Source organism: Neolamprologus brichardi, chromosome 16 (assembly GCF_056152115.1).
Source record: "Neolamprologus brichardi isolate AB-2024 chromosome 16, ASM5615211v1, whole genome shotgun sequence".
NCBI classification, from domain to species: domain Eukaryota; kingdom Metazoa; phylum Chordata; class Actinopteri; order Cichliformes; family Cichlidae; genus Neolamprologus; species Neolamprologus brichardi.
Genome location: NC_142119.1, coordinates 22418583 through 22438522, shown reverse-complemented (window position 1 = coordinate 22438522; position 19940 = coordinate 22418583). Strand labels below are relative to the sequence as shown.

The window sequence follows — 19940 nt, the reverse complement described above, 5'->3', positions numbered from 1 at the left end:
ATGAAGAAATAAATATTTGTACTGATGTTTTCAGGGAATTTGATTGTTGTTCTACTTCCATGTTGTGATGATTAATAAGTGCAGTGGAGAAGTTTTAAAAGATTTAACTACATTTACAGTTACTTAGTTATGGCTGCTACTAGAAGGGACATTTCTGGCTCCTTTATGTGGCATCTAAGGCTTACAGTTACTTTGATTTCATATTATATTAATTATGCAGCAAGATGTGTATATGTGTGTATATTTTTGTAATATTCTTTGTGTAAAAAATGCTTAAATTTATTAGACCACCACCCAGTTAAGGTTAATACCACAGCTGTCCTAAATTAACAGTGTTGGTAATTACCAAAATATATTTTAAAGTTTCTGTAATGGTTAATTCACCAGAGTCTGCATGCTTCATACTTGAAATGCTAAAATACAATTGTTCTTGTACTGCTTTACATAAAAGCAGAAAAAGACATAAAGCACGTTATTATTTTTGATTCAGATGTCAAATTACAGTTACTTACTTTCCAGTTACTTACAGTTACTTTACTTTCCTAAAATGTGTTTTACTGGGTTGAATGGCGTATTTGATTAAATTCTTCTAGGAGACGTTTACCAGCTTGGCTATAAAAACTATTAGTTAATAATTATTAGTTATGATCAGTTATCTGCCTAATAAATCGCTTTTTTGAGATTTCCATAATATTTCTTCTTTTATGACAGTTGGTCAAACTTGTTAACCATACATATTTACATACAATAGTAGCACTTATTATATGTAATTAACCAAATTTCATGTAATTTGCTTTCATGTAAAGTGTATTTTTGGTACAATTAACATAATATGTTTGCAATACCATAATTCCTTACTCATTGCTACACATAACTTAATTTATGGACATCTATGGTTTGATTTCATTGCATCTGTGGGTTGGATGGATTGTTCGGTACTTATTTTACCTGCTGTATACAGTGGCTTGCAAAAGTATTCGGCCCCCTTGAACTTTTTCACATTTTGTCACATTACAGCCACAAACATGAATCAATTTTATTGGAATTCCACGTGAAAGACCAATACAAAGTGGTGTACACGTGAGAAGTGGAACGAAAATCACACATGATTCCAAACATTTTTCACAAATAAATAACTGAAAAGTGGGGTGTGCGTAATTATTCAGCCCCCTGAGTCAATACTTTGTAGAACCACCTTTTGCTGCAATTACAGCTGCCAGTCTTTTAGGGTATGTTTCTACCAGCTTTGCATATCTAGAGACTGAAATCCTTGCCCATTCTTCTTTGCAAAACAGCTCCAGCTCAGTCAGATTAGATGGACAGCGTTTGTGAACAGCAGTTTTCAGCTCTTGCCACAGATTCTCGATTGGATTTAGATCTGGACTTTGTGGATATGTTTTGTTTTAAACCATTCCATTGTTGCCCTGGCTTTATGTTTAGGGTCGTTGTCCTGCTGGAAGGTGAACTCTGCCCCAGTCTCAAGTCTTTTGCAGACTCCAAGAGGTTTTCTTCCAAGATTGCCCTGTATTTGGCTCCATCCAGCTTCCCATCAACTCTGACCAGCTGCCACCACCATATTTGACAGTGGGCACGGTGTGTTCAGAGTGATGTGCAGTGTTAGTTTTCCGCCACACATAGCGTTTTGCATTTTGGCCAAAAAGTTCCATTTTGGTCTCATCTGACCAGAGCACCTTCTTCCACAGGTTTGCTGTGTCCCCCCACATGGGGGACACAGCAAACCACAGACTCTTATGGTTTTCTGTTAACAATGGCTTCCTTCTTGCCACTCTTCCATGAAGGCCAACTTTGTGCACGACTAATAGTAGTCCTATGGACAGATTCCCCCACCTGAGCTGTAGATCTCTGCAGTTCGTCCAGAGTCACCATGGGCCTCTTGGCTGCATTTCTGATCAGCGCTCTCCTTGTTCGGCCTGTGAGTTTAGGTGGACGGCCTTGTCTTGGTAGGTTTACAGTTGTGCCATACTCGTTCCATTTCTGAATGTTGGCTTGAACAGTGCTCCGTGGGATGTTCAAGGCTTGGGAAATCTATTTGTAGCCTAAGCCTGCTTTAAATTTCTCAATAACTTTATCCCTGACCTGTCTGGTGTGTTCTTTGGACTTCATGGTGTTGTTGCTCCCAATATTCTCTTAGACAACCTCTGAGGCCGTCACAGGGCAGTTGTGGAGCTGTTTTGCAAAGAAGAATGGGCAAGAATTTCAGTCTCTAGATGTGCAAAGCTGGTAGAGACATACCCTAAAAGACTGGCAGCAAAAGGTGGTTCTACAAAGTGTTGACTCAGGGAGCTGAATAATTACGCACACCCCACTTTTCAGTTATTTATTTGTAAAAAAAAAAAAAAAAATGTTTGGAATCATGTGTGATTTTCATTCCGATTCTCACGTGGAATTCCAATAAAAATGATTCATGTTTGTGGCTGTAATGTGACAAAATGTGGAAAATTTCAAGGGGGCCGAATACTTTTACAAGCCACTGTATATGTGTGTTTGTTTTTCAGCCTTCACCCCTTTGTTTCTTTGTCTCTTCTAGAATCTTTTCTAAGATCGTCACATAGAACCCAGACACTGGGAAAGTTATTTTCTCAGTCAAAAATGACCTTTATTGATATTATTTATTTTTAATATTAATAGCAGGCACACATTAAGTGCAAAAATTACATTTTTTAAAAAATTAACTTATTGTAGCATAAAGCTGATGCACTGATATCCACATTAGACACTCTGAAGAGGAAACAGTGGATACTCAGATAACACTGTAAATTACTCATCATCGTCATCATCATTATCATCATCTTCCTCCTCGTTATCATCTTCATTATCATCTTCATTATCCTCATCATCTTCATCATTATCCTCATCATCGTCGTCATCATCATCATCATCATCATCATCATCATCATCATCCTCAGTGTTAACTTTGCCAGAGAGCACATCTTCAATCCAGTCCTCCAGCTCCTCAGCTGTGGGTAGATCCTCCTCATCATCCATTTCCATCCACACACTGTCTGCCTGCTCTCACACACACACACACACACACACACACACACACACACACACACACACACACACACAGATCAGACAGTGCCAGTAAAAACTGAGCACAGCATGTGTCGTCGGTGTTAGTGGTGACAGTCGGGGACTTACATCAGTAACATTGACAACTCCGATCTGTGGTCTGAACAGATCCACCTTGAAGGTCTTCTCCCAGTAGGGGATCAACTGAACAGAGTCAGCAGGACAGAAAGAGAGAGAGAATGAGGTCTGAAAATAATCTACATTTTCAGGTTTTCCTTTTGCGTGTGTGTTTGTTTCCTTTTTTTTCATTATTTGTCTGCTTCTCTTTCTTCTCACCAGTGGAAAGTCATCGGGATCAATCCAGACGATGCTCAGCTCAGGTAGGTGAGTGTTGTCTCTGGCCACCTCCTTTAGGATTTCCAAAAATTCATAACCATCTAAAAAATAAAGAAAAAGAAAATTTAAAAAAAAAACATCCTAAAACTTTCTGAAAAAATTCTACCTCCTTAGGCTGACCCTGATCCATTTTAAAGTCCATACCTTTTATAATTTTCATTTTACATAAGCAGTCCCTGAGGACTGAATAGTTTAGCCTTCCATATCTGCAGGAAATATGCTCAGCATCTCATGTTTACACTCGAGTAAAACAGCAGTCCATCGTTATATAATATGCTCTCACCAGGATCCTCCTCTTCTGCAAAGGCCACAATGTGAATGCCTTCAATATCATCCTCCTGAGACAAAGAGACCAAAATGTGAATTTATTTAAAGCGTTTGGGAAACTAAAATTAAAATGATTAATTTGCTCACCCAGGTCTCAAACATATCTTCTGCACGCAGCTTTCGCAGTGTTGGTCTGACGGCACAGAAAAGAAACATTAGATGTTAAATTGAAAACATATCTTTATACTTTACTAAAGTCATAAAGTACGACATTAATCTTTTTTTACCGCCTGTGTTCAGTTATAAATTCCACCAGCTCCTCCTCAGAGTGAGGTTTGCCTGGGATGGACACGGGCTCCTCCATGAAGGGCTCATAGAAGTCTACCTCATTTAACTTCAGACTCAGCTCTTTGGCCACCTACAGCAACAAAAACTGACCTGTCAGGACTACACATGCAAGTGTTTCATTGCCTTATGTGTTTGTTTGTAACTTACAGATTTCTCAAATGTAGCAAAAAACTTAATGTAGGGCTGAAACTGCTCAGCGGCTTCTTTAAAAGCTTCATAGTCTAAGGTAAAAAAGAAAGAGGAAGAAAGAACAAGTTAGCATTTTAAACAGTTTTTTCCCTTGTTTTTTGGATGTACATCTGTTTGTCCTTTCTTTGGCCGATGGGTAGTTGACATTTTCACAATGGGGAGCGGAAATAGCTGAACTTTGACCTCAGCTTATCACTCCCACAGCTGGTCAGATGGGATGTATCTGCAAGTTAACTATACTACGCTCAGTTGTTCCACAGCGTGTGAAAGGGCGGCCAGGCAGTGGCAGCTGCGTGTGCAGTAGCGGTAAAAATGGATCTGTAAATCCATGGAGACGAGTGGGTTAAAAAGCCATGTTATAATGAAGGGCATGGGCCACAGAAAGTCCTTCACAGATCCATCTAATGAGGCGGTGTGGTGTGTTCAGACTGAAAAAAAACATGAGTTTTACAAATATACACACTCACGCTCGGACTCTTCGCTCTTGAAGTAACCAATGAGACGTATGTCTTCCTCCATCCTGTCAAAAGCTCGCAGCTCCAGAGCATTTCCTATGATTTCCACTGGTTCCTCCAACAGCTAGAATATAAGCATAAAGCAAGAGGAGAGGATTGCAGGGTGTGACTGGTGGTGATTAGCGCAAGCAACTGGGAATCAACCCTCAAGCAAGTTTACTTACATCCAACAAGAACTCGGCCAGAGTGTTAGCAGAGAGCAAACCATCAAACTCGATAACTCTATCAGCCTTAAAAACATACATGCTTCCCTCTTCCTCTAAGCCTGCGATCAGAAGAAATGATAAGATATTAGATTCAGTCAAACACCTAAAGTTGTCCAACTCTTAGCAAAAATGACAGCTATCAAAGGCAGTTCTCTTCATCAAAATCTACCAATCAGACTGAGGTTAAATAAAAGACTTAGTCTGTACCACTACCAATACTCACCCAGTTTCTTTGCTATCTTTGCATCTTTGTGGGAGTCAACCATTCCAAACCCGATGTCCTTCTCCTCCATAACCTGAGCTACAAGCTGCAACCAACACAAAAACATCACAGAGGACTGAATTGTAAGAACAGGACTGAACACATAGCACGTAAATAGGCAAGATAAAAAGAAACTTTCACTTTGGCTTCTGAGTACTGGAAACAGTAATGCAGGTTCGGTTAAAATGTTAAATGGGACTGTTTGTGAATGGGAGCTTGACAGCATGACCAAAGTTGGCAATATGACAGAGGTGTCCAAGCTGCCCACACAGAGATACGGTTACATAATCATTCAGACTGCCTTGTTCTAAATATAGCCAGGTAAGTTTATACACATGACTGGCCTGGCAATTGTGGTGTGAAATAAGGTGGATGAGCTTCACTAATACTTTGATTAACTAATAATCAAGATTGGTAAATTTATAACATGGAGTTCCAAAAGAACTCACGAGTGGATCTCCACTTTATTTATTTTACAATCCTGTTCCAAATGAAGCAGTGCATCAACATTTACAGTAAAAAAAAAATGAATAGAGCTCAGTGTAGTTACTAATACAGGATTACTTTATTGCGTCTTTAAATGGATGTCTGCTTTTGGCAGAAATATCTACTTATATGAGCACTTTCATTTCACATGTCCATCCATCCATCCATCCATTTACTTCTACTTTTCCACTTCAGTGTTGTGAGGAGGCTGGAGTCTGTCCCAGCTGTCACGGGGTGAGAGCTGTGGTTGCCAATCTTTCAAAGCGCTCTTTCTTCTGTCCTGACTTAAGTTCATTACTTTTACATGCACAAACAAAATGTGCCACAACTTAATCCTGTCTCTGGGAATTTATATTTTAATTTTCCCCTTTTATATATGAAATTACAGAGTGTAATTACTTGGATATGCTCAAGTAAAAATAGACTTATCTAAATGTATTTTGCCCATGATGGGGACAGACCTCAGAATACTACAAATTGTAGATATTGGGGGTAAATAAGCTGATATGTGGCATACTTGAGCTTCTCACTTACAACCAGTAGACTCTGATCAGCTATTACAAATACACTGTGCATGGTGTCATGTTTGCCTTATTGAGTAACTACGTGGCCTACCTGTTCTGCCTGCACGTATGGGCTCAGGTCGCCTTTAACATTTCAAAGAGCAACATGTCCTCCACCGTGTGTAACACGAGATGGATAGAATGAACAGCTTCATACAGGATTGACAAAGACAAACGGACTAAAATCTCCTATATAGACGTGTCTCCAGCTCAATCTAATAAATACCTTTAATATACCAAAGAAGAGAAGGTCGCATCGGCCTTCACATGTGTGGCTTAAAAACATTATATGAATGAGTTCTTGGACTATTTCTGCTAGCAAAGAATAACCACAAGGAGAATAAATTTCACGCATTTCTGTGGAAAGGAGGCACACACTGAATTGGGTGAAATAAGCTGAAGTGGCAGCACTGCATCTCATTGCATCTGTGCACACAATGACCTTGAGGAAGCTCATATATACAGAGATTAAAATGGAGAGCTCTGGAGTTTTATAGCTCACCAGGTCCCTCTCTGCTTATTGTAGCACTAACATAGAGTCATTTATGAGTCTGTTTGATGGGATTATGAGCGCCCTCTGTCTCACACCGCTGTCACCCAACCAAATCATATGAGTTTTCCTGTCTTTGCTGCATCTCCTTGAGTGCTACCTCAACTTTCTTTAAAGTTATCTGCACTTTTCTCCCTGACCTTTCAAATCTTTTTCTGCACTGCATGCATTGATTTCTTTTTCCTTATACTTTACCTCCAGCACCAACTCAGTCATCTGGTGTTGTTTTTGCAGTTCCTTGCTGTCTGCTATGGGCTCATGGTAGAACAGGCAGAGCATGCTGTGCTGCTTTAAAGCTTTCTTGTAGTTCTTGTCATTGATATCAAGAACACGGTCTTTCCCATCATACTGTGGCAACTCCAGGCCTTTCTCAGACAGGGCCTGAGGCACAAAGTTTATGCAGGGGAGCAAGAACAACCACAGGGAGAGCATGGTCCAGAGTTACCACACACCCCCAGAGTATGATTTAGTTTCACAGTATAAAGAAAGTGCACGGTCAGAAAGGTCACCTATAAGGCCTATGAAAGGATGAGGAAATGTAAGAAATAGAAATATTGCTGGTCCGTCAGTGGCAGTTTGCAGGCATCCCCCGGTGTCCAAAGAAATCCAAAAATTTAACGTATCCTCTGGGCCAAGAAACTCCTTTCGTCATTACTTCTTCACGCCTGCAGACACAAAGGCGAAAGAGGAGTGCTGCAAGGGCTGCAAGACACTGGGGGTGGATACCATACACAGCAGCACTCCCCTTCCACTACTCATGCAGGATAGGCCCATTTTTAGGAGACCAGTTGTTTGAATGCTAAAAATAGAAGAGCAAACTGAGAACAGAGGATAGCGAAGGATGACAGTCGGGGTTTAATAATGAGTTACAGTACTTGCTCACTGTGATGTCTCTTTGGGAGAGTTAGTAATGTGGGACAAGCACGCTGAGCACTAGAGATTTGAGGGTTTAGTTATTCTGAGATATCGGTGAAGACCAAAAGCCCACAAGGAGCTTGGTGCTACAGTGGAAAATGTTGGTGTATTTTAATGGAATCTGGCAACAGATGTGCAAAGGACAAGCAAATAAAAGAACAGTCACTGTGCTGCTGTCCAGTGTGTTGATAATATAACAGCTTTTGCTTTGGCTGGAATGTGATTGAATTGTTATGTCTCACTAGCTTCTCATAACTAAATGTACCTCAAATGATTTTAACACAATTTTGCTAGTAAACTCCATCTTTAATAACCACTGAAACCACAAAAAAGCATTAGAAACACTTCTACTTTGGTGTCTTGCATTCATGTTCCTGCTTGAAGTACTGCAGGTGCTTGTAAGATCTCGGGATAGAGGTACTGCTGCCCTCCTCAGGCCAAAATAGGTACGGGCTGCTGACAAACCTTTTCATAGCACTTTTGGCCACAGCACAGCAGGAATGCATGTGCAGGTGTGATTACACAAAGCTGAATCTTTGAAAAATGTGCATGAATGTCAGAATGTCTTTATGTTCACTATGTACTTTTGTTGCTTTGGAAACCTTAGACCTCTGATACTTCAATTACATTTTTAGAGTGCTACTTATCAAGTAAAGTTCTGCCCAAAACTCACAGCCCATACTTACTTACAACAAGGGAACACTGACTGTAAGTTGAGTTGATTAGTAAAGAAAATGAGATAATTGGTGCCATCTGGACACATGCAGCATGGCCATTGGCAGAAAAAATGCTTTTATGTGTGTGCTGTCCAACAAATACCTCTGGAAATTTACATCACAACCATCACAATGGTTAAAAATTATAAACCTTTATTCAGTGTACCTCCTCCTTTTCTTTTCCTTTCTTTCTTTCTCTCTCCGTCTCTGTCTTGTCTCTAGGTATGTTTGTGTGCGTGCATATATGTAAGAGTAAAGAAACAACAGCTCAAAGTGCAAAATCTTTATATGCTTCAAAGCGCAACATCTCAAAATCTACATTTTGTTCCCTAATACATTTCCAGTATTGCATTGGTACATCTACATATAAGCTGTCCTTCAGAAGCTCATCTAACAGGTTAGCAGTAGGACATCGAGAAATAACTTTGCAAAATCTGCTGTTGTGCTCATTAGTAATGGTAACTGATTAATGATGGTTCTTTTTTTATATGACTTTTTTTTCTACTCGTCTTCACAGCAAAGATTTGCTGTGACCTCATTCTGCCCTCATTATCTAGCCTCAAAATTAGCTATGACATCGCCCTGCTGTTTTTGAGCAGTCCAGTCCTCCTTGATGTATTGGTGGTAGGGGTCATTAGAGTGCTCCCTCCTTTTAGATTTGACTGTGCTCACCAGCATGGCCACAAAAATGAAGGCAAACATGCCGATCATCACGGCGAGATACCAGATCACGTCCCTGAAGTTCTCCTCAGCCAGAGTCTTGTCCAGAGAGTTGCTTGCAGCAGTCACGTTGCGCCTCCAGTTATCCAGGAAGTGATTCAGTGCATTGGTAAGGGACGTCTCAAGATGAAGGGTCACATTTGACCAATTAGTGTCACTCAACTAGTTGAAAGAACCACAAGACTTTTATCAAAAATTGAAAAAACATGGAAAATTTATTTTATAGCCCCATTTGTTTGCTTTAAATTCTGTGAATCCAAAATCTGCTTGACACAAACACAACAAATAAAGGAAAACATAAAGAAAAAAAAAGGAAAAAAAAGCAAAGAAGATGTTGTTTAATTCAATTTTCATTCAAAGTTGAACTTACAATTCATTTGATTTGCGTCAACAGTACTTTACTGTTTTTTATCAGCATAAAATGTAAAACACTGCAAGTCTGATCAAAACATGATGTTAGGTTTTTTATTGTTACACTGAAATTCTTTCTTTAATTGCTTATAAAAGAAAAGGCATAGAAAACTGACATTTCTCTTGGTAACCAACTAAAACATGCACCCTTCATGTGCCCTTTTGAATACACAAAGTAACACATTTGTTATCAGGTGAGAAAATGAGTTTTCAGAGCTCAAAAACAGAAAACAAGTAACAGTGCATTATTTTTCCTTTATTTATTTCATTTAATGTCACCTGAAGACAAATTTGCTCTTAAATATACAGAGATAGATTGAACAATTTAACATTACTGAGTGACAAAGACTATAAACATTTAAGCTTCAACTGTACCAACCTTTTGCCATGTTTGAGAAGGCCACATCGTGGAACGGATCAGAAAATCACTTTGGAATGAAAGCAGAGAAAAACAGGGAGAGAGCATAAGGAGCGTCGCCGGTCAGAGTAACCTACGAAGTAATTAGCTCACAGAAAGCTGCTTATATTTTATTTGCTGTCTTTATCTTTCGTGTGTGTGTGTGCGTGTGTGTGTGTGTGTGTGTGTGTGTGTGTGTGTGTGTGTGTGTGTGTGTGTGTGTGTGTGATAGTGAGGCATGACCTTGAATAAGGCATATTAAAATGCTGATATTTGCTTTGGATACTTGAGACATAAGAGTGCTGATAGTGGTTAAAAGGTGAAAAACACATTTATACGCCCATTAATTCCCATATAACAAAAAGAAATAACATCACTTTATTGTTATTGGTTTGGCCTGACTTGTTTGAAATGTAATTCCTCATTTGCCCTCATAGAGGGAGCACAGTATAAAATTGAATGATAGCCAGTCTAAAGCAGTTTTAAACAGGCTTACCCTAGATGGCAGCAACACGTAATGCAACACATTTAAGAGCCATACACATATATATATACATACATATACATATATATATTAATGAATTACCCCAGTAAATCAGTTCTCAGATTGCAAACACTGCTTGACTCCATATTCAGCGAAAAACCAAGGAATTAAAATGAAGTCCTTGTTTAAAGTAAATTTTCCGGTACCAGCTGTCAAGAGCAATAAGAGGTCTGTCTCAAGGACACTCCAGCTTTGTGTCTGTAAAAAGGATGCTTGATAACATACTTTATAATTGTTTGAAAGCCTGGTGTTTTTGCCCAACAGAGCCACATTGCTGTAAGGGATGACTCCCACTATATCTGATCATTTCCAGATCATTCATGCTTTGCATTGCTGGGCCAGCAGTTGGATAGCTGCTGGGTTTCTTCCCTGTAAACACAAAACTTAAGGCACATGGAAGGTTTTGCAGAAAGAGCATTAGTGCAATAAGACACAATGAAAAGAGTTGTCTCTAGCCTAAAGGAGAGAGACAACAGAAGCAGAATAGATGAAAACAGTAAGTCTGTAACCTGATAGACATTCTGTGGAATATGTCTTGCAAAATTCCTCAACCAGTGTGCCAAAAAGAAAGAAAAGGGGGGAAAGAGTCTTAAAAAGTAAAATAGAAATTGAGCCTTATCTGCTTTGCAAATGTAGGTCCTCCTGCTAATGCTCTCCTCGTGGAAAAGTTACAGGCTGGTGTCTGATGGAAATTTTCATGTGCAAATCAGATAAAAGGAGATTTTGCATAGTAAAAAAAAAAAGTCCAAGTGTTTCAGGGTCTCCACGCTGACCCTGGATTTTTTCTCTGTTTCTCTTAACTCTGGTCAGTTTTCAGACACTTTTCAGGTGAATTTTTCCAGTTGGCTTAGTCTGATGAAAGCTCCTTACAACACAATATGTGGTGAAATGGACGGACAGCGGGAGACCACATGTCATGCTTTCGCAATAAAAGGCAAGAGTACGACATCATCCTTGAAAGAGTTGTTATCTCACCCACCTTATGTATGAAATGAATGGAAAAAAATAACATACAGTTATATGAACAGTTTGATTGCTGCACTTAATGCAAGCATACAGCAGATGGGCATTAAATAAGTCACTCAGAGTCTGTGGTATATTACTACAATTACCTGTTGTAATGATGCTTTAGAGTCCAAAGCAACTATAGACTAGTTGACAGATTAGCTTTTGACTTGCAAGGTTTAATGCAACACTAGTGAGTATGACATTAATCGTTACCCTTAAATCCTTAATTGTAACTTATAATCTATATAATCTTACTTATGATACCATCCTTCTCATCTGTTTTATGTTCATGCATTTCTAAAATTGCAGACACTTACTGTCACAGGCAGCAAATGCAGGTATCTTAGTTAACAAGGTTTATTTATAAACCATGTTAACTAAACGGGTTTATGAATCAAAGAGGAGTGCGGCAATCATTTATAAGGTCACAATCAAGCAGCACTAAAGAAAAACTGATTCAATACTCTGACATGAAAGCTAAGAAAACCCCTAAAATGACCTCTAATTATATCAAACTCAGTATTGCACTGACATGGGTCCTCTGGCATGGAGTGCTGAGTGCTTTCTAGAAATCCAGGGCTGTGTTGAATACATGTTTTTTGGCTTCTAAAGGGAGGCAGATTGAAAAACACTGAGATAAATTAAGTACAGAGCCAGACAGAGAAACTGAGTTTCCCCGAATTATTAGTAAAAGGATGAGTGGAATATACAACAACGTGATCCGAAAAAAGGGCAACACAGGCAGTCATCGCAAGCCTGGCTGGATTAAACGTCAGTGGTCACGGAAGGACCGGATGGCAAAAGAAACCCCAAGGGCGAGGGTGACATATGCAAAACAGAGGTCAGTGCCACCGGACGCAGCGAACCATAGTGTGTTGCTAGGCCAGAAAGTTATATAAACTCTGAAATGCAGATTTAGAGATGCAAAAAAAAAAAAAAAACACACAAACTACACACACACTAAAACTACATTCTGATCATTCTTCTTTGTCACAATACTTGCAGGATGATATTCAAAAAAGCACACTCAGTTTCCTCAAAAGAGTTTGTGTGTATGTTCATGGGGTCCTGGCAGCACTTTACCATGAAGTGTTGGTTTGCAAATTCTGGGCTCACATGAGTCAGTGTTCATGGTTATATAACCATCGACAAGTACAGTCAAGACTTTGATGTCTTTTCAGTTGATCAGGTATGTAGCAGTTCTATAGATAATACCTTTCTAAGAAAGAGGGCACCTTGATGCAAATTGCAGTTATGCCTTTTAATCATGTTGACGTAGCTCGTGTTTTAACTTGCTTGACACCGAGCCTTTGTGTCTTTCCACTGTGATTCACCTGACCTTGGAGCTGCAGTACTTTTCCACACATGAGCATTCTTACGTTAGCATTCCTTCTTCCTATCTCAGTGACTTGGTGCAATTGTAATGAGATACTGCAAAAGATAGCAGTCGCACTGTGTTTACATGAGGATGCAAGTGCACGTTAGGGATGAAAAAGTAAAGGATAACATGAATATGTTCAAAACAGAGATCTCCCTGCATCATTTTGATGCTAGAAACATGATTTGATTACATTCTGACTCAAAAGAAAGCATTCCTGCATGTGTGTGACCCATTATTTGCTCATTTGAAGCTATCTTTGAAGAATCTAGGATCCCTTCTTTTTTCTGCGCGTGCTTCTAAACGTGCACTAAGCTGAGTGCATGTGAACCGAGCAGCTCACATGGAAAACTGTTTGTTAGGCAGCTGTATGTGTAAAAGCAAAAGACAGTAATGGATTACATATGAAAACGTTCCACATACTGGTCATGTGGTGCACACAGTTCAGTCTGTAACGAAACCACAAGACGACAGGAAAGCTGATGCTGTAATTAATAAAGAAGTGTGGACTTCATCTGTTTGCAGTGGCTGAACGGCCCTTCTTGTAGGGGGCAGCTGCCTGACGCTGGCTGTGAAACAGTAAAGCATGAAAAACAAAATAATTAAAGAACAGCCTACACTTTATTAATGAAGACATTAAAGCTGTTTAATGTGATGAATACCCAGTTTGCTAGTCTAACTAGAGATACAGCATGATAAATGTCTCTTGGGTCATGGGGTCCAGTAATTATGATGATATTATCACTTAAATTAATGCTCCACAAATTAGACAGGACTAGCCATTAAATTATAAATATTATAAATGATAATTATAAATTATTATAAATTATAAATTATAAATTTTAATCTGCTTTGAAAGAAAATGTTTCATGCACACATTCTGCTGCGGGCCAAAGCTTGGGATATGTTATTAACAAAGTTAAGATGTTTCATTTTTAACAATCAAATGACTCGGCATGGTAACAGAAGGAAAAATAAATTTCTTGGCCTGGCAATAATTGCGAATATGATGTTGCTTTTATTTCTATTGCAAGCAGACTTTGGTAACAGTGCTGACCATATGGAAAATTGATGTTTTTCTATTACAGCACGTGCCTGTATTAAAGAAATACAACACATGGCAGGAGAGTAAAGTTCTAACCCTGGAGGCCTGAAATATAACACATTCTTAAATATTTCCATACACTCTCACCTATTTGCCTGAAGTTATTGCAGTGAGTTTACTGTCCCATGATAATACTAATGTAAGAAGAGTGATAAGGATTGTTTATCTCTCTATAATGACATACATGATTGACCGGCATTGATAAGGATTTAGCTGGTTGTGTATTAACTAAGCTGGTCTACTTTTTTTTTGCACATCATATCAATAACTTGCTGCTTCTCTCTGAGCAAACCCTTTATCAGCAGCTGTGTTGTTGAGGTGTAACTCATCAAGAATGTTGTTGTCACGGGTCAATTTGACCCAGAAAGATAGGAAAAGACCTCGCTGGCTTCAGTGATTCACAGTTATTGTGCTGCGGCCCTAGACACTAGTCCCCCAGCTGTTATTTCTAAAAGAGGTAAATATTTCCTTTTGCCATTGAAGCCCTATTCCATGGATTAATGCAGAATCCCAGGCATGCCGCCATAGTTTAGTCGGTGCGGTGCATTTGGAACGTCAGGAATGCATTGACTATGTGTTTACCGTATATTTGAAAGGTCACAGCACATTGCATACATGGCTGCTTCCGTTGTCACTTCAATAAGAAAGAACAACAGAGACGTTTTTGATGTTTCAAAGTGTCTGGATAGCAACGTGACCTAAAAGGGCGCACGATACAACTTACAACTTGCAGCTATCTCATTAGCTTTGAATGTTCATTTCACACTCAAAGTAGCATTAATAACAAATATTTATCGCTTTCATTATATACTTACATACTTTTAAAAATCTTTAAACAACACCTAAGTAAAATGTGATCTTAAATATCAGCTAACAACGACCATTAATTGTCCTGCAAAGCTGAGAGCCCTGAAGGTTTTTGCACTGGACAACATCATGTGAACTGACTGACATTGAAATTGGTTAGTTGGGTTTACTATTAAAGCACAGGAGTCACTAAATGGCTGACTGAATGTATTCAGGTTAAGTTAGCTTATTGTACACTCTTGTGAAGTCAGATATTATATTAAAAAAAAGAAAGCCGCTGGGTTGCCTTTCCTGGAACGTACTTGGAGGTTACTGGAATAAAAAACCACTTCCATCAGATTTGCATTTCCCAACAGAAGTGGCACACCTCACTGACAGTGCAACCTCTGCACATAACTTATACTAATACTATATTAATTAAAAGAAACTGTATTAACTTATGATTAATTTATTTTAGCAGTACTCATTTATATTCTGACAGGTAGGATCATAATTTTTACATACCAGCTCCCAGTGATGCAGTAATAGTTTTGAATAGATTTGAATGTAATAAAGAAAAGGGTTATCGACCACCCACAATTCTCTGCCACTTATCTCTGTCAAACTCAACGGCTTCATGAATAATTCTGCCGTCGTTGCCTCCCTGATGTCAGAGCAGAGATAAAGGCATTGTAAAACATGAGCCCTATAAACTCAGCTTGCAGAGCTGTTGCATCTAAACTGAACAAGATGCAACATCCACATGCCCCTGGATTCAGCTACTGACTTAGAGCAAGGATCAGACGAAGACAAAAGTGCCACCAGAAATTGTTCATTCCAAGAAAATCGTAAAAAATAAATAATAAATAATATTTTTATTGTTTTGCAGGGGTTGCAGGGGGTATGGCCTGAACAAACTTCCTTTACTTACATGTGGATAGGAGATAGCAGCCACTTTAGAGGGCCTTTCAAAGCACCAAAACTAGTGATAGAAGCCTATGCTCCAGTTTAGGTAAGTACAAGTCTAGGGTTTGTATAATACTTTGTTATCTCATAATGCAGTCCAGCTTCTGGTTCTAAAGGGCTCCAATGAACATAGATGGAAATTGCTTAAAAGTGGGACACAGGTGGGAATTTATTATTTAGATGCTAATAGCAAAGGCATCGAAAACATCTAAAGCTGATACTTTAAAGACATTTAGAACTTGCCAAATGCCCCCTAGAAGCTGCATTTTGTTACCAAAACTATTTGCTTGTCTACCTTCAAATGTATATGAAACTTGCGAGACTGGTGAATGCAGGCCAGTCAAGTTCTTCCACACCAAATTTGCTCGTCCATGTCTTTATGTGACCTGCTTTGTGCACTAGTACGTAGTCACATAGGAGGGCCATCTCCAAACTGTCATCCACAAAGTTAAGAGCAAATCTTGGTATGCTGAAGCATTAAGAGATCTTTTCTCTGGAACTAAGGGGCTGAGCACAATGCGTGTGTTTTGTTAGATTCTTCCCAGTTTAGGTTTTGTAGAGTTTTCTGTTCAGCAATAAAAGCTCCACTTCCTGCCTGCACACAGCCGGATCATGACAACTGCATCTAATGCTGTCCATTGTGCTTGATGATACAAAGCTTTGGATTTAGCTGCTTAGCAATGGAAACCCATAAAGCTCTCTACACACTGTTACAATAATCTGGAGGCCGCATGAAGTTTGATCTCTAGCACTTCCACTTTGGTGTAATACCACTAACAGTTAACTGTTGAATATTTTGCAGTGAGGAAATTTCATGACTGTACTTGTTGCACAGTTGGCATCCTATCATGATGGCATGCCGGAATCGACGGTGCTCCTGAGAGCGACCTATGCTTAGGTGCTTGAATTTACACACCTGTGGCCGTGGAAGTGATTGGGAAACCTGAATATAGTGATTTGGATGGGTGAGTGAATACAGTTGGCAATATGGTGTGAATTTTAGCGACCAGCCGGGGGGCATTTGCTAGAAACTCAGACTTGTAGAGACTTTTTTTTTGTTTGTTTCTTTGTTTTATTTTGTTGCACAGGTGGCAATCTATCGTGCCATCTATTTTGTTTTAGTTTTTTTCTTGTGAGCTCTGACACAAAAAGATATATCATCTAATGGTAAATGGTCTGTATTTGTACAGCGCTTTACTTGATCCTAAGGACCCCTAAGGATCTAATGTTATATAATCACAGGTGTTCTATCTATATCAGTATTGCTGCATACAATACTGTGCAAAAGAAAAGAGTCACACCTCATTTTATAATATTTTGCAAGGAAAATCAGAAATGGGTGCAGCAATTTATTAAAAAAATGTAAATTCAGTTTATAAAATATGTGCAATTCTAAGTTTTACAACCACAATTTCTTATTACTACCATTCTCTTTCTCTCTTGGGCAAGCTTTATTGTCATTTATTACAGCAGTCTTCAGGAATAATTCTCCGGGTTTTATAAGGAACAATCAAAGCTCTTCTTTGGTTGTTGGCTGCCTTTTGTTCTGTTCTCCGTCGAGACGATCCCACACAGCCTCAGTAAAGTTGAGGTACAGGCTCTGGAAAGCATAATCAATGACTGATAGTGCTGCATTGTGTGTTTTTCTGTCCAGGTGTGTTTTTACTGCATTCACAGTGAGTTTGGGATCGATGTCATGCTCAAAAATGAAACCGCTGCCAATCACAATTTTCCCCGATGGTATCATGTGGTTGATTAAAATCTTACAATACATTTCCCTGTTTATTCTTCCCTCAGTTTTGACAAGTTCCCCAACACCACTGGTTGAAATAATGAAAAAAACAATGACACAGCCCCCACCATGTTTTACAGATGGCTGTACATCTCTTTCTCCATACATATTAACGTCTTTTATTAACAGGATTTTTTTTCCTGTTTCTTAAGGAAATGACTTTTAGATACTGCTCACCAGTTGCTGCAGCTTCTTGAACATCTGGCTCCTTGAAAGTACTGTATATGTCACTACATGTTTCCTTTAATGAAGTACATTACATTGAAGTTGTTATATTTAACTGGGAAACCCTCTCCTCCTCAACATCCATTCAGGACCATAAACAGCACTTTATTGTCTTCTGAAGCTACTGTGTTGTTCTGCTTATTCTGTCCTAAAATATAGCCGTTTGTTCTGTGACTATTCTTGATCCAATTTATAAGAAACAATTAATATGCCATTAAACTTTATGAAGCTGCATATGTGCTGTAATGACAAATGTATTACTTGATGGTTCTTACATGTACCTGTTGACACTTTGTAATGCATATTGCATGACCCGTTCTATCCAAACTGTCATTTCAAGCATTTGTCTCAGACTATTGTTTGTGTTTTCACTGTCCAATATGGACAATGAACAAAGCATGGCCTGGATGCCAGTATTTTTCCACAAGGACAATATCATTAGTTTCCTCTTGGGAACGAGGGAAGGTATGTGGTGTGGTGTATGAAGAGTCAGATGTGGACAAGGCTTATGACAATTTTCTAGATATTTTCACTATGTTGTACAATAAACATTGTCCTGTAAACGAACACAAGACAAAGAAAAAAAAAGATAAAAAGTCCTTGGCTCACAAAAGGAATTATCAATGCTTGCAAAAAGAAAAACAATCTGTATAAACAGTTCATTAAAGTAAAAACAAAAGAAGTGGAACAAAGATATAAAGCATATAGAAATAAATTGACTGATATTATAAGAACGAGTAAACAACTTTATTATAGAAGAAGATTATATGAAAATAAAAACAATATAAAAGGAACTTGGGATGTGTTAAATAACTTAATTAAACAAGGATCTTCTGGAACATCATATCCTGAATGTTTCATTGATGCAAATGGTGAAAATCTCAACATGAGTAACATTGTAGATGGGTTCAATAAATTTTTTATAAATGTTGGTCCTGAACTAGCAGGACACATCCCGTGTCAAAAAAATGAAAATATCAGTAATATAAAATCAAATCCCTTTTCACTGTTCCTCTCAGCTACAAATGAGCAAGAAGTAATAAATATCACATTAAAATGTAAAAGTAAGTCTTCAATGGATTATCATGACATAAATATGTCTGTAGTTAAACAGGTTATTCTGAATATTGCTAGTCCCTTAACATATGTCTGTAATTTATCATTTCAGTCCGGTTGTTTTCCAAAAAAAAATGAAAATTGCAAAAGTAATACCACTATACAAAAGTAATGACAAACACAGTTTTACCAATTATAGGCCTGTTTCTCTACTGCCTCAATTCTCAAAAATTTTAGAAAAACTTTTTAATTCAAGATTAGAAAAATTCCTTGAAAAACATCAAATAATAAATGTTGGTCAGTATGGTTTCAGAACGCAAAGAACCACTTCAATGGCGATAATTGAGGCAGTAGAAGAAATTACTAATGCACTGGATAAAAATAAATATGCAGTTGGTATTTTTGTTGATCTCAAAAAGGCCTTCGACACAATCAATCACTCAATTTTATTGGATAAATTGGAAAGATATGGTATTCGAGGGAAAGCTGGTAACTGGTTAAAAAGTTACCTAACGGGTCGGGAACAATATGTTAGCATAGGGCATTACCATTCAGAGAAACTTGGTATTACATGTGGTGTTCCCCAAGGGTCAGTGTTGGGACCAAAACTTTTCAATGTATACATAAATGATATTTTTGATGTTTCTCAAGTACTTAAGCTCATACTGTTCACAGATAACACCAACATATTTTTCAGTAGCGATGATTATACTGATCTTGTAATGACCGTAAACAGGGAGCTAAAATTAATTTAAAAAAATGGATGGATATAAATAAATTATCATTAAATATAAATAAAACTAAAGCAATGTTTTTCGGTAATTTAAAATATAATATAGAATTACCAATTATCATTGAAGGTGTACCAATTGATAATGTGAGTGAAAACAAATTTTTGGGAGTCGTAATTGATAACAAAATTTCATGGAAACCCCACGTCAGACACATAAAAACCAAAATTTCCAGAAGCCTCGCAGTTTTGAACAAAGTGAAACCATACCTTGATAAAGATGCACTTCGTACTCTCTACTGTACCCTGGTTCTTCCATATTTTACATATTGTGTGGAAGTGTGGGGAAACACATATAAAAATACAACTAATCCAT

General features: G+C 38.3%; 2 protein-coding genes across 2 annotated transcripts; both read right to left on the bottom strand.

Moving 5' to 3' along the window:
- Nucleotides 1-2592: 2592 nt before the first annotated feature.
- casq2 (calsequestrin 2) lies at nt 2593-7534 on the bottom strand. The gene is made up of 11 exons (XM_006788650.3): nt 7011-7534; nt 5178-5262; nt 4913-5013; nt 4701-4812; nt 4192-4265; nt 3984-4114; nt 3844-3889; nt 3713-3767; nt 3370-3470; nt 3163-3237; nt 2593-3027 (listed from the first exon to the last, which is right to left on the bottom strand). The coding sequence occupies exons 1-11, from the start codon at nt 7245-7247 to the stop codon at nt 2779-2781; spliced, it is 1266 nt and encodes a 421-aa protein (XP_006788713.3). The 5' UTR covers nt 7248-7534; the 3' UTR covers nt 2593-2778.
- A 1461-nt stretch (nt 7535-8995) lies between these two features.
- On the bottom strand, nt 8996-9983 carry LOC102795454 (potassium voltage-gated channel subfamily E member 2). Its single transcript, XM_006788368.2, has 2 exons — nt 9957-9983; nt 8996-9328 (listed from the first exon to the last, which is right to left on the bottom strand). Exons 1-2 carry the CDS (start codon nt 9981-9983, stop codon nt 8996-8998), a joined length of 360 nt encoding a protein of 119 aa, XP_006788431.1.
- Between the last annotated feature and the right edge of the window lie 9957 nt (nt 9984-19940).